Genomic DNA, 25,949 nt, shown 5'->3' on the forward strand with positions numbered 1-25,949 from the left:
TGGGGTATGGTTCTCCTCTGTGATGATTCCAGTCAGCCGTGACTTCCCTGCCTTCTGGGTTTGGGGCTCTGCCAGACCCCCCAAATCACCGCTTAGTCGGGGAAGGATGAGGCCAGCTGAGCATGAGTCAGCAGGGTGTGCCTGGACTGCAGGAGGAAAGGGGGACGGAAGTGGTCAGCTCAGACCCTGGCCAGGGGGGCGGGGGTCACCAAGGCAGCCCAGGCCAGGCCGGAAGTGGGTCAGCTGAGGCCTCGGGCTTGAGGCCCCACGTGCTCACTGCCCGGAACCCCAAGCCGCCCCCACACGGCCTGCTCCAGCACCCTGGTTTGCATGCCTTTTCCTGTAATGGTTTCACAGACCATGTGCATTTATGGAGCGCCTGCTGTGTGAGCATGTGGAAGTCAGCTCCCTGATACAGGGGAGATGGAAGCCCAGAATGGGGCAGCCCTGTGGGTGACTTGGTGTAGAGGTCCAGTCACCCAATACCCGAAGTCCTCCTCCTTGGCTGGGTGGGGACCTCGCTGTCTCTGGGTGTCCTCACCCTAAACATGCAACTTAGAAGAAGAAACAGCTAAAAAGTGTCCACATTTTTTCTGCCTCCCTCACTCCCTCTGCCCCCCTTTGCCCTCACTGCATTTCTGTTTTTCAGTAATCACCACCAATGCCACAGTGTGTGTGTGTGCATGCGCAGGAGTGTTGGGTAGGCAGCCTGAACCCATCCTTCTTGTCTTCCGGGGGACCAGGACATGTCCAGGCAGGTCTGGGCACTTGCAGAAATTGCTGAATGCCTGGCAAGCTGCCAGGGCAGGAAGGAGCTGGTAAGAAGGTTAAAGAGGGTGTGGGAGAAGGACTAGCTTGGGGTTTCCGGTGTGGTACTTTGCCCTTTTTACCCCTTCCCAGACCCATCCCACTCAAAGTGTCCCAAGATGACCTCAGCATCTTCCCCCAAAACTTAGGGTTTTGAGGAATGCATAGGAGTTCTCTAGGTGTAAATGGAGCAGGGGGTGGGTGGGGGTGGGGGGTGGTGGACTTCCAGGCAGGAAAGACAAACTGGGATCAGCAGAGACCAGGGAAAAGGGGTTCAGCATAAGAAAAAAGATGTCCAGCATAAGAGCCTGGCTTTCTCCTGTGGGCCAACAGGAGCCACCAAGAATGTGAGAGGTGGAGGGGGGCCCAGGCAGGTGGGTAGAACTGGAAGGACGCTAGTCTGAGACCCTCACCTTTAAGATGGAGAATATCCAGGCGGGGGCTGAGGGAAACTCTGTGGAGGGGGACCAAGCCCTACCCTTTGAATGAGCCTCCCTGAATATGCCCCGGACCCTTCAGCTGCCTGTCTGTCCTCCATCACAGCTGGGGTCCCCGGTACTGCGCCCCCAGACCGGGAGCTGCTGGTTTCCTGGTGTGTCTCCAGTCCCAAGTCCAGCGCACGGCAGGCAATTCTTAGGAGCCTCAGCCAACAGAGGACCCGGCTCTAGAGGCAGAGAACTGGCAGGATGGGGCCTCAGCTGGAGGGGGAGTCTGACCTTCGGGGGCTCGACATCCCCTTCCCCGTCCGCGAGGCGCCCCCTGCTGGCGGGGGAACAGGACACCAGCGCTCCCGCGCCGCCTCTCTCTATAGTGTGAGTGCGCGCTCACAGCCGCGTCCGACTCCGCGAGCCCATGGACTGGAGCCCGCCAGACTCCTCTGCCCGCGGAGTTTTCCAGGCGATGAGTGGAAGTGGGCTTGCCATTTCCTCCTTCAGGGGGTTTTCCCGACCTAGGGATTGAACCTGGCGCGTGGCTTCCCAGGTAGCTCAGTGGTAAAGAATCCGCCTGCCAACGCAGGAGACACAAAAGGGACGCGTGTTGGATCCCTGGGTTGGGAAGATCCCCCAGGAGGAGAAAACGGCAACCTAGTGATACCCAGGAAACTGCTGACAGGGTTTACCTCTGAGATAAAGACCTAGTTTCCAGAGCGGGAAGTGGGAAAGAGACATTTCAGGAAACCCCTCCACACTATCTGATTTGGGGGCTTCCCAGGGGTTCATTGCACCGCCGTTACATACTCAGGGCTTCCCTGGTGGATCAGTCGGCAAAGAATCTGCCTACAAATGCAGGAGACACAGATGCGATCCCTGGGTAGGGAAGTACCCCGAGGGAAGGAAATGGCAACCCATTCCAGCATGCCTGGAGAATCCCATGGCCAGAGGAGCCTGGCAGGCTACAGTCCATGGGGTTGCAAGAGTCGGACACATGCCCTGCGCTGTGCTGGGGGCAACACCGGGGACCCCAGACGGATCTGACCGTCCTGAGGGCTCCCACAGAACCCGCCAGTTACTACCCAGAGCACGTTGGCATGGGGATGGGGGTAGGCAGGCAGCTACGGGAGGCAGAGGAGGTACCCAGGCAGCCAGGAGGGCTTCCTAGAGGAGGAAGTTAATAACATCTGTGCTTATTAAGTAACTCCTGTGTGCCAGAGCTCACACAAGACACCTGAGTATGGGGAAACTGAGGCTCAGTGAAGTGGGACTCAGATCGCCCCCTACTTCCCGTATCTTACTTAGGCATTGGGAGGTGTGTAGACCCTGGGACCCATGTTCCCAAAGACAAGCCATTTCCTTATTGCTGAAGCCCCTTCTTCCTGGAAGGCCATCGACCCTGGAACATCCCCATTCTGGCTGAGATCAGACGCAGGGGGATGAGCGAATCCTGTTTCTAGAATTTAAGCTTCTCAGATCCAGCTTGGGTTCCCATTCCCATTCCTCCTGTCCCTGGGATCAGGGTTTCAGCTGACAAAGTCTCGTTTCCCCATCTGTAAAAAGTGGTAACGGCATCTCCACAGGGGGATTCCACACACCCTGGGGATCAACGTGGTCATGATTCAAATTCCTGCCCGCCCCCCGCCTTGCTGTGTGACCATAAGCAAGTTAATCAACCTCTCTGGGCATCAAAACAAAGGCAGGGGGTTGGTTGCAGGAGGAAGAAAACTCAGTACAGTAATGCTCTCGTCAGTATCCATTTGGCACACTCGTAGCACCCACCACAAACCAAGAGCCACATGCCAAGGACAGAAACACTGGCGCTTCGGGGCCCCCTCTGCCAGCCAATAACCCCAGGCTGAGGGTGACCCTAGTGGACGCCAGCTGCTCATAAAGACACACAAGAGACTGCACATTTTAGCTGTTTTATTTGCTTTCTGGGATGTCAAGTTTGGGGTGTCCCAGGGCCCAGCCCCCAGCAAAGTCCGGCCTGGGGTCCCAGACACGAGGCTTTCAGACAAGGCACTCAAGGGGTCTCCCTGGGGTCGGGGAGAAGCCACCCCAAGCCTGCAGGGGCTGGTCTCTCCTTTGGGGACAGGACACAGGGTCACCTCCAGGAGGCAGGGCTCTTCCTGGAGAGAGATTTACGACAAGATAGAAACCTGAGATGTGGAGGGAGCCCTGGAAACACGCCAGGTACCCCCAAGGCCCAGATGGATCTCCTGTGGCCTCCAGCCAGGCCGTGGGAGCAGAGAGGTCAGTTCCCCGCTGGCTTTCCCTGGGGCTTCCTCAAAGGGTGCAGGACCCAAAAGCCCCTGGCCCAGGTCCCACCCCTGTGAACGGCTTGGGTGAGCCCCACCCAGGGGAGCGGGGAGCCAGGGTCTGGGGGTGTTTCTCTCTTTCCTGTCTGTGCCCCACGTGTACTGTGGGGGCAGGCACTTCTGTGGGCCTCTGGGCAGCTGAAGGGGTGGCTTGGGTGAGGAGAGGGAGGAGGGGGAATGGATTTCAAGTCGGGGGAGCGGCTCAGGCTGGACTGGAGCCCTTGGAGGTCTGGGAGCTTCTGAAACTCAGTTGCGACCACTACCCCCGAATTGGAGGACGGGGTCTCTGAGTGGCGTTCATCCAAGAAGCGACTCACAAGACGTGGAGTTGTGAGGGGGGTCCTGGCCTCTAACACACTTTCTTTATGTAGAAATGGAGACGCTTCTCCTCCCTTTACCAGGCACTTGTTCCAGGAGACGGGAAATTTAACTGGGGATATAAAATCAAGGCCCTTTGCGGCTCCATAGAAACCTGTGGATGAAGGCCATGGGGCTCGTGGCCACGAGGGGAGGCACCTCCATCAGAACCCCAGGCTGGCTGCAGGCTCAGGAGAGCTTCCAGTGGTCTTGGGGGGAGGCTGGGGCCACAGAGAAGAATGAGGCTTTGTTCCACCAACCCCGACAACGACAAGGGACTTCTGGGTTCAGACATGCCAAGGGGCGGGGAGGTCAAAGGTCAACAGTCTAGACAGCAGCAGAGAAAAAAAGAGGCCAGTGTGGTGGGCCGATTTCCAGGAGCAGCTCCCCTCCCCCTCCCGGGTACCCCTGAGTCGGGAAGGGGGTGGGGAGCACAGGCCTGGGGGGTGCACGGGCACAACCTCTGGCCGGGCTTCTTGGCAGAAACCTCCAAGGTGAGAAAAAGGCATCACACGTATACTTTTCAAGTCATCCCCCTGAGCAGGTCCTTTCTGTTCGAGAAGTGTTCACACCAGCAAAGAGCAGGGTAGCGAAAACTATTTTTCTTGCTGAAACTATCAGAAAGGTCAGAGTCTGACCTTCCCCCCAAAGACGTGGCCCTGACTGGGGGCTCCCGCCTCCCCCGCTGCCCCGCGGCCCTGTGTCTCTCAGTGACCAGGGCACCTTGACTGTTTCTTGACTGGACCACATGAGCCAGGTCGTACCACTGGAATTCCAGGTTCACCCACTGGCATTGCTGCTTCTTTCCACCTTGCTTGCTTTCTATCCACTCCTTTAAATTTCTTTTTCAAACTACATACTCATGCACAGACCACCAACCTTCTCTTTGGTGGGAAGGGGGAATCAAAGGGGCTAAGAAAAGAATAAAGTTGTAAGGGGCAGAGGTTCTGGCATCTTAAGGGAGATGCCATTACCTAACACCATCCCCCACCTCTGTACCCTCCACAGGAGCTTATCAGAGACAGGACCCCCTCCACTTTTCAGCATCACTTTTCACCTCTCCTCTACCAGCCTTCCCACGACATTGCTTAGCCCATCTTTCCACCGTTCACACTTACTGCACCCACCCCTTCTGGCATCACTCACCTTCATATCTTCCAGGCTGCGCCCACTTCACAGAACCATCCCATTGCCTGTTCTGCGCCCCACCCCACCCCCAATCTGAGACTCTGAAATGACAAGGGAGAAGTAACGGGACTTGGCCCCGCTTTCTTACACAAGGACATTTCAGTCCAGGACTCAGCAAATGCAGACAGATACGCCATGGAGTGAATGGATGAATTTGCCCAAAAGGAAAAAGATAAATTAAAACAGGAACATTAAAAAGCTGGCAGGGAGCAAGTGAAATATTTAATGGCTGTCTGATTGAATAAAGACGAGCTATATGCTCTGCATCGTGAACAAGGACAAGGCTTTGGCTTGACTCGATAAGGAGATCTAACACCATTGCAGGAACACAAAAATGACACGCACACACGATAATGATCAGACAATAAGTTATTATCTCTAAGTGGCTAAGTCTCATGTTGCTTTAAACAGAGAGAAGAAATGAGGACAAAAGAAAGATGAAAATGCAGAGCCTGGGGATGGTGTGTCTGGGTTCCAGTGGGTGCCCAGCTTAGCTCAAACCTGACTCACTTCCAGTCCGCCCTTCCCTCTGCAGCTTGCCTAGGCCCATTTCTTCCTCAGAGCCTCCCCCCTCAGACCTTTAGAGAAGACAGCTCATTAGAGTTTAATGCCATTCTGAGTGAGACCTCTGGGAGACCCTCATTTAAAAAAGCCACAAGCTCCACTCACAGAAGCTGGCTGATGGAGTAGATCAATGACGTCCTGCACCCAGACTCCTCAGCAGACTGCGAACGCAGACTGGGGTGTGGAGGAGGGAGAAGGTCCCGATCGTTTCACCCCGCAGGGCATGGTCCACACCCACTGCCATCTGCTGACCCCACATTACTCTTCCCTTCCAGAGAAAACACAGGACTCAGAAAACGCATTTCACTCAGAAACCCATCAACCTGGTCTCCGAGTGGCACAGAAGCTCAGCGGAGGCAGCAGCTACCCTGGGCTTCGGAACAGGAGGGAAAGAGGGTGAACATATAAGAAAACAAAACAAATGTTTTCAGAAGAACTGCCTGCTGGGAGACACCAACGTGATCTAACACCACATCAGACACCAGCACGCCTCACACATAGGGAAGAGATCAAACTATTGTGTTCTCCAAAGAAACAGAGGAATACTTTCCAAACGGTTGTTTTCCTCATGGTTACTGCTGCCAACCCCCTCTCTCTGATGGGTGTCAAGGTCCAGCTGAATTTAGTTGCCTCCTGGGAGATGCGCATCCCTGGCTGGTCAGTTCAAAATCATCAAGGAGTGAGATAAAAATTTACCAAGTCCAAGGCGTGTCCAAAACTAAGCTGCACGAAAGCTCGCTGGCCGCCCTGCAGCCCTCCCGGCCAAACACACCAGCACACGCGGAGCCCAGCGCCAGCCTCCATTCTGCCCCCCTCCTAAGGGCAACAAGAAGCTGGGCCCCCAGACCAAGACTGAGGATCCAGGCCAGATGTGGGGTAGGTTTCTAGTTGCTACACACTTTTACATATTAAAAAAAAAAAGTGTGTGTGTTGAAATGACAGTCTGCTTTCCCACCAGTGGCCCACCTCCGGAGGTCCTATAGGCACAGCTCACAGCTCGGTTGTTAAAGGATTAGCCAACCCCTTCAGTCTCCTGGGGCAGCAGCAACTCCCTCTCCCCGTGGTCTGGGCAAGGGCCTAGCCTCCACCCCCGCTGAACAAGGGGATCTTAATGTCACCCCCAAAACAAAAAATGTAGGTCCAGTGTTCAAAGCCAGTGGCAGAAGCGGCTACACTCCAGGAAAGAGAAAAGACACTTTTGTGTTCGGCTAAAGCCCGTATTTTGACCAAAGGGAATATAAATAACTCTGTGCCCAAACTGGCACTACTGCTTTTAAAAACAGAATAAGAAAGAAAGAAAAAGAACCCGTGCCAGATCCGAAGTTGGTCCTCGCCGGAGCTGTCCAGGCTGTTGGGACATGGATCAGGGCAAAGGGTCTTCATGAGGATTTTCAATTTGGGAAAAAAACCAGTCATGGACAGAGGGAATTCTGGAATCCTTCCACCACAGACTTAGAAAAGCAGGTGGCCCCAGCCATCCCAGACTGGAGATCCACCTGATCGGGGTTCTCGGTAGAAATCAGGACTTCCCAGCTTCCTGACTGCCCCAGCTGTATCCCCAGGTGCAAAGAGAAATAGAAAAAAAATCTTCAGTTGCTGCCTTCCAACCAACCAGCGCTTACACAGAGAAAAAGGGAGAGGAGGTGTGCAAGCTGGCATATTTGATCCAAGTCAGAACCCCAGCTGGATGTGCTTGTCTTGCCCGGTCAGGGCCCGGGGGGCGGACGTCTCTCCCAGGCTCCTCGGCAGGATGAGGTCTTGGGAGGCCTGGGCAGCCGTCAGTGTTCATGGCAACAGTTGATTTTGCCTTCTGATTGCTCTAGGAGGTCCAGCATCTCCTCAATGATGGCCCGAAGTGCCCGGCCCAGCTGGTCTGCATTGTACGGCTTGCCCAGAGGGGGCACATGGACAAAGGCCGAGCGGCCGTGACTCTGGTACAGCGAGGTATAGTAGGTGAAGTCGCAGAGGTACCTAAGCCATAGGGCATGGGGGATGGGAGGGAGACCAAAATGGGGTTAGAGTGAATGTCCCATCCAAATCCATCAGAAGACAGCCCCTCAACCTCACCAGTCAGCTGCAAGATGGAATACTGCTCCTCCCTCCCCAGACAGCAAAAACGAAAAAAAAAAAAACAAAAAACACAATAACTCCAAGTGCTGGTGTATATGTGGAGAAAGAAGCAATATGAGACACTGTTGCTTGGGATGCAAATTGCCCCAGGGGAGGGCAATCTGGCAGGCTAGTAAAATTACAGGTGTACAATATTCAATGTCCTGTGATAAACCATGATGGAAAAGAATACAAAAAAGAATGTATGTGTATTTATACCATGTGTGTGTATATATATATATACACATACATACACATAGATATGGGCTTCCCTGGTGGCTCAGATGGGAAAGAATCCACCTGCAATGTGGAAGACCTGGGTTCAATAGCTGGTTTGGGAAGATCCCCTAGAGAAGGGTACAGCTACCCACTCCAGTATTCTGGCCTGGAGAATTCCATGGACAGAGGGCCTAGTGGGCTGCAGTCCATGGGGTGGCAAAGAGTCGGACACGACTGAGCAACTTTCACACACACACATACACACACACACACACACACACAGAGATATGACATGTATATAACTGAATCACTTTGCTGCACAGCAGAAATTAATACAATATTGTAAATCAACTATACTTTTTTTTTCCGCCCTGCTCCCCACCCACCCCTCAACTATACCTTAATAATTTTTTAAAAAATAATTAAATGTAAGACCAGAAACTATAAAACTCCTAGAGGAGAACATAGGAAAAACACTCTCCGACATAAATCACAGCAGGATCCTCTATGACCCACATCCCAGAATTTTAGAAACAAAAGCAAAAATAAACAAATGGGACCTAATGAAACTTAAAAGCTTTTGCACAGCAAAGGAAACTATAAGAAAGGTGAAAAGACAGCCCTCAGATTGGGAGAAAATAATAGCAAACGAAGCAACAGACAAAGGATTAATCTCAAAAATATACAAGCAACTCCTCCAGTTCAACTCCAGAAAAATAAATGACCCAATCAAAAAATGGGCCAAAGAACTAAACAGACATTTCTCCAAGGAAGACATACAGATGGCAAAAAAACACATGAAAAGATGCTCAACATCACTCATTATCAGGGAAATGCAAATCAAAACCACAATGAGGTACCATTACACGCCAGTCAGAATGGCTGCTATCCAAAAGTCTACAAGCAATAAATGCTGGAGAGGGTGTGGAGAAAAGGGAACCCTCTTACACTGTTGGTGGGAATGCAAATTAGTACAGCCACTATGGAAAACAGTGTGGAGATTTCTTAAAAAGCTGGAAATAGAACTGCCATATGAGCCAGCAATCCCACTTCTGGGCATACACACCAAGGAAACCAGATCTGAAAGAGACACATGCACCCCAGTGTTCATCGCAGCACTGTTTATAATAGCCAGGACATGGAAGCAACCTAGATGCCCATCAGCAGACGAATGGATGAGGAAGCTGTGGTACATATACACCATGGAATATTACTCAGCCATTAAAAAGAATTCATTTGAATCAGTTCTAATGAGATGGATGAAACTGGAGCCCATTATACAGAGCGAAGTAAGCCAGAAAGATAAAGACCATTACAGTATACTAACACATATATATGGAATTTAGAAAGATGGTAACGATAACCCTATATGCAAAACAGAAAAAGAGACTCAGATGTATAGAACAGACTTGTGGACTCTGGGAGAAGGTGAGGGTGGGATGTTTCAAGAGAACAGCATCGAAACATGTATATTATCTAGGGTGAAACAGATCACCAGCCCAGGTTGGATGCATGAGACAAGTGCTCGGGCCTGGTGCACTGGGAAGACCCAGAGGGATCGGGTGGAGAGGGAGATGGGAGGGGGGACCGGGATGGGGAATACATGTAAATCCATGGCTAATTCATTTCAATGTATGACAAAAACCACTGTAATGATGTAAAGTAATTAGCCTCCAACTAATAAAAATAAATGAAAAAAAAAAAAAAAAAGCTACTCAAACTAAAAAAAAAAAAAATTAATATCTGGAGTTAAAGTTTATTGATTTAATTAATATAGACATGTCTTTAGAGTCAACATTAAGTATAACACCTTTATTGTACCTAGGTTTAATAGAAGTCAAATAAGATCTTATGTTTGTTGCAAATTTATAAGCAAGAAAAATGACTTGGAATGATGAAATTTTTATAACTAAATTAAATGTAAATGAAATAAGAGCTTTTGGGTGAACTCTTTGGGAATAACTAGTTTAGGAATGTCTACTTAAGAATAATCTCTCCAGATACTTAGTAACTTAAAATTTTAGAGTCGTACTAAATTAAGTTATATAATGAAAGTTGATTGAATAGCTGCGTCATTCCAGAACAAAATAAAATACTGAAACTAATTACTGAGCACTGGTGTCCCTTTACAGAAAAAATAAAGGTATTTAGAACTATCAATAAAAAAAAGTAAAAAATAATTAAAAATTATTTTTAAAAATTTATTTATTTTAAAAAATAAAATAATTTTTAAAAAATTACAAATGCACAGAGTTTATGACCTGATGTTTCAAGTTTTTAGAATCTATCTCAGGTACCATGTGCACCAGAGCAGAGGAACGATGAACAAGGTATTTCTGCAGCATGATGTGTAAAAACAGAAAAACAGGAAGCAAACGGCTAGAATGGAACACTGGTGGTCCCCTCCCAAGCCCCTCGCCCCCCGTGGGGGACATAGCCAGTCGGCAGTCTGCGCCCTGCAGGAAGGCCCCGTCAGAATGCCACCGGGCTGCCGCCTTGATCTTGGACTTCCCTGGCTCCAGAATCATAAGCGATGACGTTCTGTTGTTTACAAGCTACCCAGTTGGGTTCTTTTGGTTATAGAGGCCTAATAGAATAAGATACCACCTAATGTCCACTGACAGTGAGTGTGAAAGGGGCTCAGTCGTGTCCGACTCTCTGCGGCCCACGGACTACGCAATCCATGGACTCTCCAGGCCAGAACACTGGAGTGGGCAGCCTTTCCCTTCTCCAGGGGATCTTCCCAACCCAGGGATCGAACCTGGGCCTTGCATATTGCAGGCGGATTCCTTACCAGCTGAGCCACAGGGAAGCCGTCCACTGACAGAGGAGTGACTTAATAAACTGGTTCGTCTGCACAGCGGGATACCACGCAGTGGTTTACAAGGCATGTGGTGGATCCACAGGAAGGCAGAACTCAAGATCCCTAGCACATGCCCACAGGGGAGGCCAAGGAAGAGAACTCTCATGAAACCCACACCATATAACCTCACCATCATAAAAGCAAAGCGAAACAGAACAAAATGCAAAAGCAGCACACGAAGTGTCCTATACTGTATAGAAACATGTGTGGCTAAGAAGGAAGTGTCACAATTTAAGTCTCTGATTTAACAGAGGGCTCCCTGGCAGGGAATGAGGCGGGGAGAGAGAGAGGTCAAGGGAATTTTTCACAACGGGAACACATGAAAATATATTTCAGAATTATCCGAGTAACTTAAAATTAGCTTCAGGAGAGTTTCCTGGTGGCCTAGTGGTTAGGGTTCCAGGCTTTCACTGACAGGGCCCGCAATGTGTGTGGCCCAGTCAAAAAAAAAAAAAGGTCAGTTTTAAAAAAAGACTGGGAGAGGGGAAGGACAATGCAAGAGTAGGGAATTAAGAGGTACAAGCTATTAGGTATAAAATAAGCTAAAGAATAGAGGGTATATTGTACAACACAGGGAATATAGCCAATATTTTATAATAACTATAAATGGAGTATATACACCTTTAAAATTGTGAATCACTGTACTGTACATCTGTAATGTATAATATTGTACGTCAACTACACTTCAATTAAAAAAAGAAAAAAAAAGACAGATGGTAAATTCAGTTACTTCTTCATTCCATCAACTGAATTTGCTGCCTGCTGCCTTTGGGCTGCTGAGGTGTGCACAGTGTTGAGAAACTGAGGCACTTAGTGTTGAGAGGGCACAGAACAGAGGGGTCTGGGAGGCAGGGAGGCCTTCCCAAACAGCCAGCACGCGGAGTTAAGACCTGAAACAGTCTTATCAGCGGAAAGTGAGTTCTGAGCAGAGGCAGAGCATGTGCAAAGGCCCTGAGGCTACAGTGAGCCTGGGGCGTGAGAGGAGCAGGAGGACAGTGGGCTGTGGGTGTGGAAGGCAATGGGTGAGGGGAGGCTACAGGCAGAGAAGCCTGCAGAGGTGGACAGGGGCCAGAGCACACGGGCCTGGGGATGGCGGAGAGCTGGGATTCTATTTGAGGCGCAGTGGGAACTGCAGGAAGAATTAAGCAAGTTAGGGACTTCATCTGCCTTAAATTAGTAAAAGACTTTCTAATAGGCTGGCTAGTTGTTTCTCCTCCAAATTTCTGTTCACCTAGAACATCAAAATGTGACCTGATTTGGAGACAGAGTTTTGCAGACATAATTGGTTAAGATGAAGTCACACTGGTGACCTTATATCTTATATCCAATGACTGGTGTCCTTGTAAGAAGGCCACGTGAAGACACATACCAGGAGGAAGCCATGTCGCGATGGAGGCAGCGATTTGGGGTAAAGTATCTCAAGCCATGGAACATTCAGGGTTGTCAGAGGCCACCAGAAGCCAGGAGAGGGTCTGAGACTCCCCCTCAGGCCCTCCAGAAGGAGCCAGCCCTGCTGACACCTTGACTTTGAACTTCTAGCCCCCAAACCGGGAGAGAATAAATGTTTGTTGTTCTAAGCCACCAACATGGTGATTGGTTACAGCAGCCACAGGAAACTAATATAGAAAGTGACTTCTCAGGGGAGAAGGACCGTCAGGGTTGGAGCAGAGGTGGCAGGAGGAACAGCAGGGAGGCAGCCGGAGCCACGGCCAGGAGATGCAAGGGGCCCGGGGTGGGAAAAGTGGGCAGAGCCACACATGAGTCGCAGATGGGACCTGTTATGAATATATACTTAGCTGTGTGCCTTATGCATGTTGAGAATTATATACTGTGAAATCCTATGTAAAGTTTACTGTGTAAAATATTATGTGTGTGTGCTGGGCTTGCCTGGTGGCTTAGTGGCAAAGAATCTACCTGTCAATGCACTAAGAGATGCTGTTTGATCCCTGGGTCAGGAAGAAAGCTGGAGGAGGCCGTGGCAACCCACCCCAGTAATCTTGCCTGGAGAATCCCATGGGTGGAGGAGCCTTGAGGGCTTCAGTCCAGGGGGTCACAGAGAGTTGGGCATGACTGAGTCATTTCAGTCATGTCAGACTCTTCTCAACCATACTATTTAAGTAGTCCGTGCTTTGATTTTAATATCTTTAGACCACGAAATTTTTGTACCTTGTTTTATGTCCCTGGATATGTTCCAATGTCTCCGAGTTTACAGTCTATGCGAACTTAAATAGAATTTGTTTCCTACTGCTCTGTGAAAATTGTATAAATCTTAATTATGCTGAATTGGTTCACAGTGCTTTTCAGGTCTATTATATCCTTCTACTTCTCTGTATATTCATTCTATTAATTTTTGAAGATTTGATATTGAAATTCCAACTAAAAATCTTAAATTATCTACTTAAAAATAATTGTAATATATAGAGGAACTGGGCTTCTCTAGTGGCTCAGTTAGTAAAGAATCTGCCTGCAATGCAAGACCTGGGTTTGATCCTTTGATTGGGAAGATCCACTGGAGAAGGGAATGGCAACCCACTCCAGTATTGTTGCCTGGAGAATTCCATGGACAAAGGTGCCTGGCGGGCTACAGTCCATGAGATCCCAAAGAGTCGGACACGAATGAGTGACTAACACATAGTAGAATTATATGTAACCTTGTTCTGTATCCTCCAAGTCTCCTGTAAATGTGTTATCACACTTCCACAATTTAAAAAAAATTAAAAATAAATAAATAGTCCATCAAGTGATAAATCAATGACCTTTTCAAAAGTAAATAAATAAATAAATAAGTTAGCACTTGGCCCAAAGAGGTCACAGTCAAACACACTTGGCTTATTCAACACTCAGCCTGGGCTGATAGGAGGGAAACCCCATTCAACCTACACCACAGGGGCCCCATGGTGCCTTACCTGCCTGCATCTTGTGAAATGGTCACTGACACATCTAAGCCCAGTGTAGTGACCCTCTCACATACAGCATCCATGTCGATGATGGAGTCAATGCTCTCAGGCCCGTCCTCCACACAGCAGTGGGAGCCGGGGCAGAATCGGCAGTTGTCCAGGCCCTTGTAACCCTTGTTGTGTCCACACTTCTCCAGCGTGACTGCGGTTGCCATGCCTGACACGCCTACGTGCACCACCAGCTGCAGACAGATGGGTACAGCTTAATGAGGTCTGGTCGTGGGACTGGGGCATCCCCCCAGGCCAAGGAGGGGACAGTATCCTCACAGAGCACTGCTGGTAGTTATGTGCTTTCTGACATCTTGCTGCTGGAATAGATCCTGCAATCACTCTTACAGAAAGGTGTGCTAGGTGAAACATGCAAGAGTGTGAAATATGCCAAGATGTTCATAGGAGCTTTGTCATTACAATACTGGAAACAATATAACTGGCCATTCATGGGGAGGGGGGTTGACTAAATAAATTATGAGCTACTATGGTCAAGGCAATTTTGTATGGAATAATCTTCAAGACATATTGCCAGATGCAAAAGGCAAGGTATAATTTCTAACCTAAAAATAATCAAAGAGATAATAATCTGCCAATGGTCACTTCAATGTAATTTATAAAAATAAGAAAAAAAAACATGGAAATGAATAGCAAGCCCAATAATAGAAAAATGGTTATATTAATTACTAAATATTACCCAGCTATTAAAATAATGTTGAGGGAGAATTTTTAATGACCTGTGTGATTAAAAGCTCCTGGGCTGCTTTATCTGCTACTGGATGCCTGGCACTAAGGCTGTTACCTGGTCCTCCATAAACCAGTAGCACCAGATAACACAGTGATCTCCTGTGAACGTAAAAACAAACAAGCAGCTGTAGTTTATAGGGCCAAATGGTGACTCTGCCACCATCACACACACACACACACACACACACACACACACACACACACGGAAAAGGTATGTCCCTGTGCTAACACCTAGAAACTGTGACTGGGACCTTTTTGGGAAAAGGGTCATGCCAGATGCAATTAAGTAAAGGATCTCAAGATGAAGTCCTCCTGGATTATCTGGATAGACCCAAAATCCATGGACAAATGCCCTTTAAAAAGACACACAGAGGAGGGACAGAGGAAGAGGGAAGGAGAAAGTCCTGTGAGGACAGTGGCAGAGGATAGAGCGACGCAGTCACACGCCAAGGAAGGCTTGGAGCCCCCAGGAGCTGGAAGGGACAGCCAGGACCCTCCCGTAGAGGCTCTGGAGAGAGCCACAGCTCCACTGTGACTGTGGACTTCTGCCCTCCAGGGCTGTGTACAGATAAATTTCTGTTGTTTTAAGATATCTCGTTGGCAGTCAACTGTTCCAGCAGTCACGCTAATCCATGTAGCGCATGCTCAGTGCCTGAGTGGCGTCCAACCCCATAGATTGTAGCCCACCAGGCTCCTCTGTCCGTGGAATTTTCCAGGCAAGAATACTGGAGTGGGTTGCCGTTTTCGACTCCAGGGGATCTACCCGACCCAGGAATCAAACCCTCATCTCTTGCATCTCCTGCACTACGGGTGGATTCTGTACCACTGCATCACCTGGAAAGCCCTAATGAAGTACACTGCTTAAACGTACTTGTGGGGGGGGGGGTGCAGATTTGTATATGCAGGTGCATCTGTGTGAAGATGTGAGTGATGACAATAACCATGGTCCCAGTCACCCATTATTGAGAGCCTGCTGTAGGCCAGGAGGTCTCAACCAGGGGTTTGGCAATATCTAGAGACAATATGGGGTATCAGACTGGAGACAGAGAGCTCTTGGCACCTAATGGGGGGTGGCCAGGCATGCTGCTTAGCCCCCTTTACAGTGCCCACCACAGGGAAGGCTCTGCCCCAGCGAGGCTGAGAAATCCTGGGGTGGGCTAAGGAACCCTTTATCACCCTTCTGGCCTCATCTCCCTCATCACCACCACAAACTCAGGATGTTGGTACTGGTGATATTCTGATCTGTAATAAGAAATATAGGGATTTCCCAAGCGATCCAGTGGTTAAGACTTCACCTCCCAACACAGGGGGTGCGGGTTTGATCCCTGTTTGGGGAGCTAAGATCCTACATGCCTTGTGGCCAAAAAGCCCAGCATGAAACAGAAACCATATTGTAAAAAATTCAATAAAGCTTTTAAAAAATGGTCTACATCCAAAAAAATCTTAAAAAAAGAAATATTTATTTGTTCTTAGTTCACTATTTCAGGCACAGAGCTCTTAAAACCCCTAGAGTTCCCCAAGTGATGAAAACAATAAAGGTGTCCTGTTGTGTTTTTCTTGGGGTCGCGTGGCATCGAGATCTTAGTTTCCCAACCAGGGATCAAACCCATGCCTCCTGCAAGGGAAGTGCAGAATCTTAACCACTGGACTGCCAAGGAAATCCCCTGTTTTGTGAATGAGGTAATTAAAAAATATTTCTAAAATTTATTTCTGGTTGCGCTGGATCTTCATTGCTGTGGGCTTTCTCTCTAATTGCGGAGAGCGGGGCTACCCTCTGGTTGCAGTGCTCAGGCCTCTTGCAGCGGCTTCTCTTGTGGGCACAGGCTCTAGGCGCACGAGACCAGCTGCTCTGCCGCCTGTGAAATCTTCCCGGACCAGGGATCGAACCCATGTCCCTGCACTGGCAGGCAGACTCCTATCCACTGAGCCACCGAGCAAGTCCAGTGAGAGAACTTCCGGAAAGCACCTTAGAATGGGGGCTGGTTGCCAGGGGAACCAGCTACCTGATTAGAACACTGAAACCTTGAACTCCAACCCCTGTCCTCCCCCACCTCAGGGGAAGGGAGAGGGCCCGGACACAGAGTCCAGATGTCAGTGGCCAAGTAATTAATCAGTCGTGCCTACATAAAACCCTTAAACAACAGGGTTGGGAGAGCTGCTAAATCAGGGAACAAATGAAGATCTGGGGAGAGTGGGCACTCAGAGAGGGCGTGGAAGCTCTACACACCTCCGCCCATACTTGGCCCTCTGCATCTCTTTCATCTGAGTGGTTATTCCTGAGTTACGTGCTCTTATGATAAACTGGTAGTCCAGTGAGTAAATGGGTTCCTGAGTAGTGAGCCGCTTCAGCAAAATTAATTGAACCCAAAGAAGGGATCTGATTTATAGCCAATTGGACAGGTAACAACCTGGACTTAAGACTACCATCTGCAAACTATTCTATATAAAATGGATAAACAACAAGGTCTCTAGTCAATAACCTATAATAAACCATAATGGAAAATAGCTTTAAAAAGAATGTGTGTGTCTGTGTGTGTGTATATAACTGAATCACTTTGCTATACAGCAGAAATTAACACAACATTGTCAGTCAACTGTACTTCAACTTAAAAAAAAAAAAGATTGGAATCTGGAGGGCAGTCCTTAACCTGTGGAATTTTAGTCTTTTTATTTTTTATGTTTTTGGCCACACCCGAGGCATGTGGGCTGAGTTCTCTAACCAGGCATCTAACCCACACTCCCCGTGGTGGAAGGGCGGAGTCTTCGCCACTTAGAGAGCCAGGGAAGTCCCGGAGTGTGGGAACTGAGCTGAAAGGGAGGACTCCAGCTGCTGTCCAGGAATTTCACGGTGTGCGGATAATCCCGTACACACACTGAACTGGGTGGTAGAATTTCAGTGCTAGTCACTCCTTGGCTTGGTATCTGCCGGTGATAGCTTCCAAGTCCCCTCTTCTCCCTTGGATACCAAAATCTGGGGGTGCTCGAGTTCCTTATCTAAAATGGCCTAGTATTTGCATAACCTACTCACATCTTCCTATAGTCATGAAATCACCTCCAGATTACTTATAATACCTAACAGAATGTAAATGCTATGTAAATAAATAGCTTGCCTGCTCAAGGAAATTCAAATTTTGCTTTTTGGAACTTTCAGGATTTTTTTTTTTTTTTTCCCTGCCCTGCATTGCTTGTAGGATCTTAGTTCCTCAACCAGGGATGGAACCCAGGGTGTAGAAGCATAGAGTCCTAACCCCTGGATTACCAGGAAATTCCCTGGAATTTTTTTAAAAATATTTTTGATCTGTGCTGGGTTGAATCTTGACTATTATTATTTCCACCTGTCACAGAAGGAAACTGAGGCATGCGGAAGCCTTTCTGTATGGTGCGAAGTTTCCTAAAAACATTTTCATGCATGAGGTTTTCTTTTTAACTAGAATAAGGCAGGGATGCCTAGACACAGTAGAGGAAAAAGCTCACTCAAAGAAACTTCAGCCAATTCTTGCTAAGCCTCCAGGCCCCCCTCTGTAAAAACAGGCAAATTCCACTTGAGAGGGCTCCTTAGAAAGCAAGATGCCTCGAGCCAGCCCAGGAGAATCTGAAATAACAGGCTAGAGTGAAAAACTGGGGCCCCCATAGGAGACTGGGACCTCACTTGTCAGAAATACCAGCCAAGTTTCCACACAGTTCGTGCCCAAGGTCTTGGCTGGGCCACAACTACCTCTGGTAGGAGGGTGTGATCCCTGCCTGTCCGGCCTCCAGTCCATCACATCTGGTTAAAAAACCACAGCTCCCTCCCACAGCCATTCTCCCTTTGTGAAACACCACTCCCTCCCCTGACTCCTGCTCATTCTAGGAGGTTTGGGGAGAGGTGACACCATCCCCTGGCCACCAGAGTGGGCATGTGGGATCCAGGCTTCACAAATTACAGCATTCCTTCTTCCCCAGCCATAGTGACTGACTCAGGGACTGGACTGTGACCCAAGCTGGCCAATGAGAATCAGCTATAGACTTTGGGGAATTATTTGGAGGACAGGTGTTCTCTATTTGCTGAGGGGCTGAGTTGGGAGGATATCAGTCAGCAGCCACCTATCATTGCCAAAACAAAAGCAAAGTGCAAAGCAAAGATGAGTGGTCAAGAGAGGAGGCTGATGACACTGGGTGAGCACCTGGATCAAGCTATACCTGAAGCACACAAATGTTGATGCTCAAGCTGGGTTGAGGTATGTTTTGACTGTCACTTATAACGGAACATGTTATGACTGATACAGAACTCTAGTGGGACAGAATCAGCCTCTGTGAAGTTTCAGATGTTTGCTTTCCTCTCTCACTTCCAAGGGTAACCCAGAAAAGTGTGGCACTTGGGGGGATAAGGCTGTGGCCATCAACCATGTGATCAGAACAGAAATAAAGCCACACAAACCATCCATTCCTGGGGCAACCAGCCGCAGATCCTGATAGGGAAGCACCTACCTTTACCCCACTCACCGTTGCCCTGCTTACCTGGGGACTGTGCTTCTCCCACAAGGCAGGGATGAGCCTCTGGACTGTCTGATACTCCACTGGAATCTCATACACATGCAGATCCACGCTGTCCCCAAGCCCTAGCTTCTCCAGCTCCTGGAAGCAAAAGCAGAGGACATGCTGTGGTCTTAGGTCTGGGCTGCAGGGATAACACAATCTCTGGGGGTAAGCTGACCTGTCCTCAGAAAACAAGCAGGGCTTCTGACTCACGGCAGAGCAGGAAGGCACCTGTGCCATCCACCCCAAAGCTCCTCCCTCAGCCCCTTCTCCACCCATTCTCTCAGCATCTCTGTGGGCGGCAGCACGGTGCTGTGGCCTCTGAGGATAGGCTCCTGGATTTGAACCCTCCCTGTGTGACCTTGGGCTTCCCAGGTGGCGTTAGTGGTAAAGAACCTGCCTGCCAATGCAGGAGACTCAAGAGACGCAGGTTCAATCCCCGGGTCAGGAAGATTCCCCTGGAGGAGGGCATGGCAACCCACTCCAGTATTCTTGCCTGGAGAATCCCATGGACAGAGGAGCTTAGCAGGCCATGGGGTCGTGAAGAGTCAGACAGGACTGAAGTGACTAAGCACATGTGTGACCCTGGGGAAGTCACTTAACCTCTCTTTGACTCAGTTCTCTCATCTGTAAAATGGGGGTAATGATGTATTTACTTCAGCAGGTAGCTGTAATAATTTAAGGAACTAATTCACACTGAAGAGTTTCAAGCAATGCTGCAATGCTTAGTATATGATAAGTGCTCAGATAATATTGGCTGCCATTACTACTATTATTTTTACTGTTTGTTATTATGGTCTTCCTTTGTTATACCTGTAAGAATTATTTATGATCTTGGTGCATGGTACATATCAGGGTCCAACATATCTACAGATGGACCCAACTCATTAGAGAGTCTCTAACCATCTCAGGAATGAAGAGGTGTAAGAACATCATGGATTATAAACAAAAATGGGCTGTGATGACCCCAATGTTCATAGCAGCACTATTCACTATAGCTAAGACATAGAAACTATCTAAATGTCCATCATGAGATGAATGGATAAAGAAGACATGTGTATTTATATATGTATATATACGGAATACTAACCAGCCATAAAAAAGAATAAAATAACATCATTTGCAGCAATGTAGATGGACCTAGAGATTACCATGTTAAGTGAAGTAAGCCAGACAGAGAAATACAAATATTGTATGATATAAGTGATGTGATCTTATCGCTTATCTGGACTCTAAAAAGAAATGACACAAATGAACTTATTTACAAAACAGAAACAGACTCACGAACATAGATAAAAACTTTTGGTTACCAAAGGGGATGGGGGGGTCAAGGAAAAAGATAAATTAGGAGTTTGGGATTAACATACACAAACTACTATATATTAAACAGGCAAACAATAAGGACCTACTGTATAGCACAGGAAACTATATTCAATATCTTGTAACAACCAATAGTGGAAAAAATCTATATGCATATATACACATATGGATATACATATATTATATACATATATTTACATAAATAAATGGGGCTTTCCAGGTTAGCTCAGTGGTAAAGAGTCCACCTGCCAATTCAGAAGGCACAAGAGATGCAGTTTCGCTCCCTGGGTCGGGAAAGTCCCCTGGAGGAGGAAATGGCAACCCACTCCAGTATTCTCGCCTGGAGAATCCCACAGACAGAGGAGCCTGGTGGGCTGAAGTCCATGGGGTTGCAAAGAGTCAGGCATGACTGAGTACGCACGCATGCAAACAAATACATATCTGGAAAAGCGGGCTATTGATGGGCCACCACAGGTGTACTTTTCTGGGGAAACATAGGGGTTTTCTTCAGATCTCAGTGTGGCGTGCTCATGACTGGGCTTCTTCCTCGAGATTGGCACAGGGCCCAGCGCATAGCAGACCCAGAAAATTTCCCCGGAGAAGGGGGTGGCAACCCACTCCAATATTCTTGCCTGGAGAATTCCATGGACAGAGGAGCCTGGTGGGCTATGATCCAAAGTGTCACAAAGAGTTGGATACTTAACACTTGTGGGATTCACTAGAGGTGAGTTTTTATGGTTTTTGGGGTTTTTTTGCCATGCCACATGGCTTCTGAGATCTTAGTTCTCCGACTAGGAATCGAACCCAGGCCCATGGCAGTGGAAGTGTGGAGTCCTAACCACTGGACTGATAGGGACAGAATAGGATAGTTATACAGGTGACTATGGAAGTTCCAGGAGGGGACTATGGATAGAGTAGAGAGGGAACCCTAGGAACTTTTGGGAGATTACTGTAAGTTAATGATCACTCATGTAAGCTATTGGAATGTTGTGGAATGAAACAGCATGCTTAACTATAAAGCCAAAAATAAAAGCATGAGATACGCCCGAGGCCATTAGGTGGAAGAAAAATGTCACCACCCTCTTATGTATGTATATATGCTCAGTCACGTCCGACTCTGTGACCCCATGGACTGTTGCCCGCCAGGCCCCCCTGCCCACGGAATTTTCCAGGCAAGAATACCGAAGCAGGTTGCTATTTCCTCCTCCAGGGAATTTTCCTTACCCAGGGACTGAACGCGTGTCTCTGGAGTCTCCGGCATTGGTAGGCGGATTCTTTACCACTAGCGCCACCTGGGAGTTGGTGATGGACGGGGAGACCCGACTGAGCGACTGAACTGAGCTGAGTGCCACCTGGGAAGCCCCACCGCCCTTCACTGATTTGAACAAGCATCACAATGTTCTGAGTTGACCTCAGAGGGTCAGATGTTCTCCCGCCCGAAATGAAGGAAGAGCTAGTGATGTAAGCCCCACGTCTACTCGAGGGAGACAGTCTTCCCCATCCCCTCTCCTTTGACTCTAAAATTGCAGCCCAATTCATCCTCAGGGCAGAGCTCCCTCGCTTGCCCACCTGCATCTCTTCCAGGCATCCTATATTAATAAATCTACTTCTTGCCTCGCTTTGTCTCTCACTGAATTCTTCCTGCGATGAGACATCAAGAACCCAAGCTTCATTAAGTCCTTAAACCAGGTGCTGTGATCTTAGTTGGAAGACCGTGAGTTCTAGCCTGATTCGACAGGTTCAAGCCCCAGTCAGAGGTGAACGGTTCCAGGAGCACCAGGGGAAGTCCCCAGAGGTGAGTTCTTGCATCTCCTGCAGCGGCGGCAGGATTTCCTTCTCCAGTCACCTTGACCTTGCTACCCACACTGTCCCAGCTCCCTGCCCTGTCGACTGCAGTTGCTCTAGACAGTGTCCAGGAAAGGCAGGTCTCTGCATACTGATGTGCTGTGTGCTAAGTCACTTCAGTCATGGCCGACTCTTTGAGACCCCATAGACTGTAGCCCGCCAGGCTCCTCTGTCCATGGGATTCTCCAGGCAAGAATACTGGAGTGGGTTGCCATGCCTTCCTCCAGGGGATCCTCCCAACCTAGGAATCGGACCCACGTCTCTTATGTCTCCTGCATTGACAGGCAGGTTCTTTACAGTACCACTAGCATCACCTGGGAAGCCCCCCCTCACTGACAGATAAGTTCAAATTGCTCCCCAAAGAGGGTGTATCAAGGTCACCTGGAGAAAAGGATATCTGGATGGGGTAGATGGGGTATGGCGGGTGTGGGGGGAGTCTCAAATACCAACACCAGGAACTAGGACCCCAACCCTCTTGCCAAGCCCAGTGATGTGTAAGATCAGGAGGGGCCCCCCAAGAAATTCCACAGCCGGAGAGATGAGGGCAGAGTGCAAGCCTGCTCCCCAAACTTGGTGCATGGTGAGCTGCAGACACTGGTGGGTAGATGACTGGGGGGCGAGGAGGTTACATTTTATATAAAAATTATTTTAAAATTCACTAAAGAAAAAACTTTGTAAAATATGTAATCTCTTGCACAGTCATTTTTCTTGGTCATTAATATTTTTATTCTTCATGCTCCCTTGTCCTCTCAACTCCCTGGTCTATGGAGATGGGAATCAGGGGGCACTTTCCTTAAAGGTTTGCAGATCCAGAGATGAGACAGGCCTGGTGGTTCTGGCACACAGCCACGATTTCTACCTGACTGTACTGTTTCTTACACCATCGAACCCCTGAGAAGAGCTGGAAGTTTTAGCTCTGTGCTCCCTGTTCCCATTCCCATGATATTATCAATACTCATCCTGTTTCTGCACACTGCAAGCTCAGGGCAATTATTCTGAATGGCCACACATTAAAAATAACAAGATTTGGGATTTCCCTGGAGGTCCAGGGGTTAAAACCCTATGCTTCCACTGAAGGGGGCTTGGGTTCAATCTTTGGTTCGGGAACTAAGATTCCACATACTGCTCGGTGTGGACAAAAAACAAAAAAAGACATCACAGACCACTTTGCTTGAGGCTTACTGGATACACCCAAGTTTTGTCTGGGCTTCCCTGGTGGCTCAGATGGTAAAGGATCTGCCTGAAATGAGGGAGACCAGGGTTTGATTCCTGGGTTGGGAAGATTCCCTGCAGAAGGGCATGGCAATCCACTCTAGTATTTTTTTTTTTTAGAAAGAAAATCACTTTATTCTCATTAGTTCACAAACAATAGCATCAGAAAAGCACATTTAAGAGTCCACAACTGCCTCTTCTTCCCAACCCCAAACTCAATACCATCTCAATGAACTTCTATATAGTGGCAATACCCTCTTCCACTGTAATCCTGAAGCACAAAAGCTAATAAAGATTAAGGAGAAGTTTAACAGGTGGTCTCACACTTCTTATCTTCACTATTAATTTTACTTTAATTGCTAAATCAACATGGTCATGAGAGGTGATCTTTCATGTCTTCAGTTGGCACTTTTTGATTAAGCTAATCCATTGGCCAATCTGCACTGTTTCAGCACCTTGACGAAACCCTCACAAAGTTTAAGGTCACCCTGGCTCTGGGCACACTCTAAAAGCTGTTTCACTTCATAGAAGCAGGGGCCATTCTGCTGCAGCTGTGCCGGCTGGGTTCCCTGAGCCTCCTGGAAAGTGATTCGGGCCTTGAGGGCTCAGCACTGCTTCCTCCACTGAAGCCCCCCGTGATGGTGTGACCCAGAGTGCAGCCCACGGCAGAACTCCCAGCCACGCCGGCAGCAGTGGTTGCCAGCTGGGCCAGCAGACCTGGCTGCTGGGGAGTGGCAGATGGGGAGCCGCTGCTGGTGGCTGAGCTGTGGGCACTGGCCTGGGCGCTGCTCTCATCTGAGGCTGGCAGGAGGGGCCACGCAGGAAGTGTGGCCTCGGCTTCCACGAGGCATCCTGACTGCACTGCTAAGCCCACTCCAGTATTCTTGCCTGGAGAATCGCATGGACAGAAGAGTCTGGTGGACTACACAGTCCGTGGGGTCGCAAAGAGTCGGACGTGACTGAACGACTATGCACAGCACGGCACAAGTTCCGTTTGGCAAGTTGATTGGAGACCAAATCTCATCTCCTCTTCGGAACTGCCCCTCCTCTGTCCATGGGATTCTCCAGGCAAGAATACTGGAGTCGGTTGCCACTCCCTTCTCCAGGGGATCCTCCCAACCCAAGGCAGAATCTAAAATCATATCATGAGACTTCCCTGGTGATCTGGTGGCTAAGATTCTGGCCTCCCAATGCAGGGGATCCAGGTTCGATCCCTGGTCAGGGAACTAGATCCCCCATACCACAGCTGAGAGTTCCCATGCCACAATGAAAGATCTCATGTGTTGCAACTAGGACCCAGCTTGGCCAAATAAATAAATAAATATTTTTTAAAAAGTAAAATCAAATCATATCAGTGCCTTTCCTGCTTCTTCCCTGCTGTGACTCCTGCCACGCTCAGAATAAAACTCTTACCTCCCCACGGTGGCCCACGATGCCCTGGGGTCTGGATGCTGCCCTCCTCTCCCTGTGTCCCCCTTCTGCTCAATTCCCCCAGTACAGTCGCCTATATACCAGACTCACTCCTGCCTCAGGGCCTTTGCACTGGCTGTTCCTTCTGCTTAAAATGCTTTTCCCTCCCTTTGAGGAGTCAGTTGATTTCTCAGCCCTCATGTCTCAGCCTCCCGAGACCTTCTGGAAGCCCAGGCCGCTTTACATGCTCTCTCGACCCCACAGGCCAATGTCCCAGGATGTGCACACAACAGATGCTGGTGAATGTCAGCTGAACAAGTGAGCAGCTCAGGCATGTGCTGAGAACAAATACAGAACCAGCCGAGCCTAGGCAAGTACCTGGCACTCCTGAGGGTGCCTTGCTTTCCTTAAGTGTAAATGGGTTTGGACTTGCTGTTGGCTAAGACCCTTCTTTCCTTTTTATCCTTTCCCACATCTAAAAGGAGCTTCTTCCATATGACCCAGAAATTCCTCAGCTGGTCATACACCCTGAGGAAACCATACTTGAAGAAGACACATGTACCCCTGTGCTCACTGCTGCACTATTTACAATAGCTAGGACACAGAAGCAGCCTAGACATCCATCGGCAGGTGAACGGATGAAGAAGCTGTGGTACATGTACACAGTGGAATACCACGCGGCCCTAAAAGGGAACACATGTGGGTCAGTTCTAATGAGGTGGATGAACCTTGAGCCTATTATACAGAGTGAAGTAAGTCAGAAAGAGAAAGACAAATACCATACATTAATGCGTATGTATTCCATGACTTAGAAAGACGGTACTGAGGAGCCTACTTTCAGGGCAGCAAAGAAGACGCAGACACAGACAGACCTGTGGACACAGCGCGAGGAGGAGAGGGTGGGACGCATTCTAAGACTAGCATGGGAACACACACTGTCATACGTGAAACAGCCAGCCAGTGGGAGTTTGCTGTGGCATTCAGAGAGCTCAAACCAGCGCTCCATGACAATCTAGATGGGGGGGGGGTGGGGCGGGAGGTTGAAGGGAGGTTCAAGAGGAAGGGGACATATGTACACCTATGGATGATCCGTGCT

The 25,949-nt window shown here is 48.8% G+C and overlaps 1 protein-coding gene and 1 pseudogene across 17 annotated transcripts in view; both read right to left on the bottom strand.

The window, feature by feature from the left end:
* Positions 1–3,147: 3,147 nt before the first annotated feature.
* PGPEP1 (pyroglutamyl-peptidase I) overlaps positions 3,148–25,949 on the bottom strand; it is a 59,651-nt gene continuing 36,849 nt past the window's right edge. For 8 of the 17 annotated variants that reach the window (XM_070461741.1, XM_070461761.1, XM_070461749.1 and 5 more), the window contains 3 exons: positions 19,049–19,165; positions 13,766–13,998; positions 3,148–7,639 (listed from right to left, as the gene is read on the bottom strand). In XM_070461741.1, the coding sequence (XP_070317842.1) occupies positions 7,447–7,639; positions 13,766–13,998; positions 19,049–19,165 (543 nt within the window). In that variant the 3' untranslated portion in view covers positions 3,148–7,446. Of the gene's footprint in view, positions 7,640–13,765; positions 13,999–14,541; positions 14,651–19,048; positions 19,166–25,415; positions 25,537–25,949 lie in introns of those variants that run through there. The other 9 variants (XM_070461753.1, XM_070461752.1, XM_070461754.1 and 6 more) reach the window with 5 other exon arrangements.
* Positions 23,550–25,409, bottom strand: LOC139033052 (coiled-coil-helix-coiled-coil-helix domain-containing protein 2 pseudogene; annotated as a pseudogene).

Source organism: Odocoileus virginianus, chromosome 3 (assembly GCF_023699985.2).
Source record: "Odocoileus virginianus isolate 20LAN1187 ecotype Illinois chromosome 3, Ovbor_1.2, whole genome shotgun sequence".
NCBI classification, from domain to species: domain Eukaryota; kingdom Metazoa; phylum Chordata; class Mammalia; order Artiodactyla; family Cervidae; genus Odocoileus; species Odocoileus virginianus.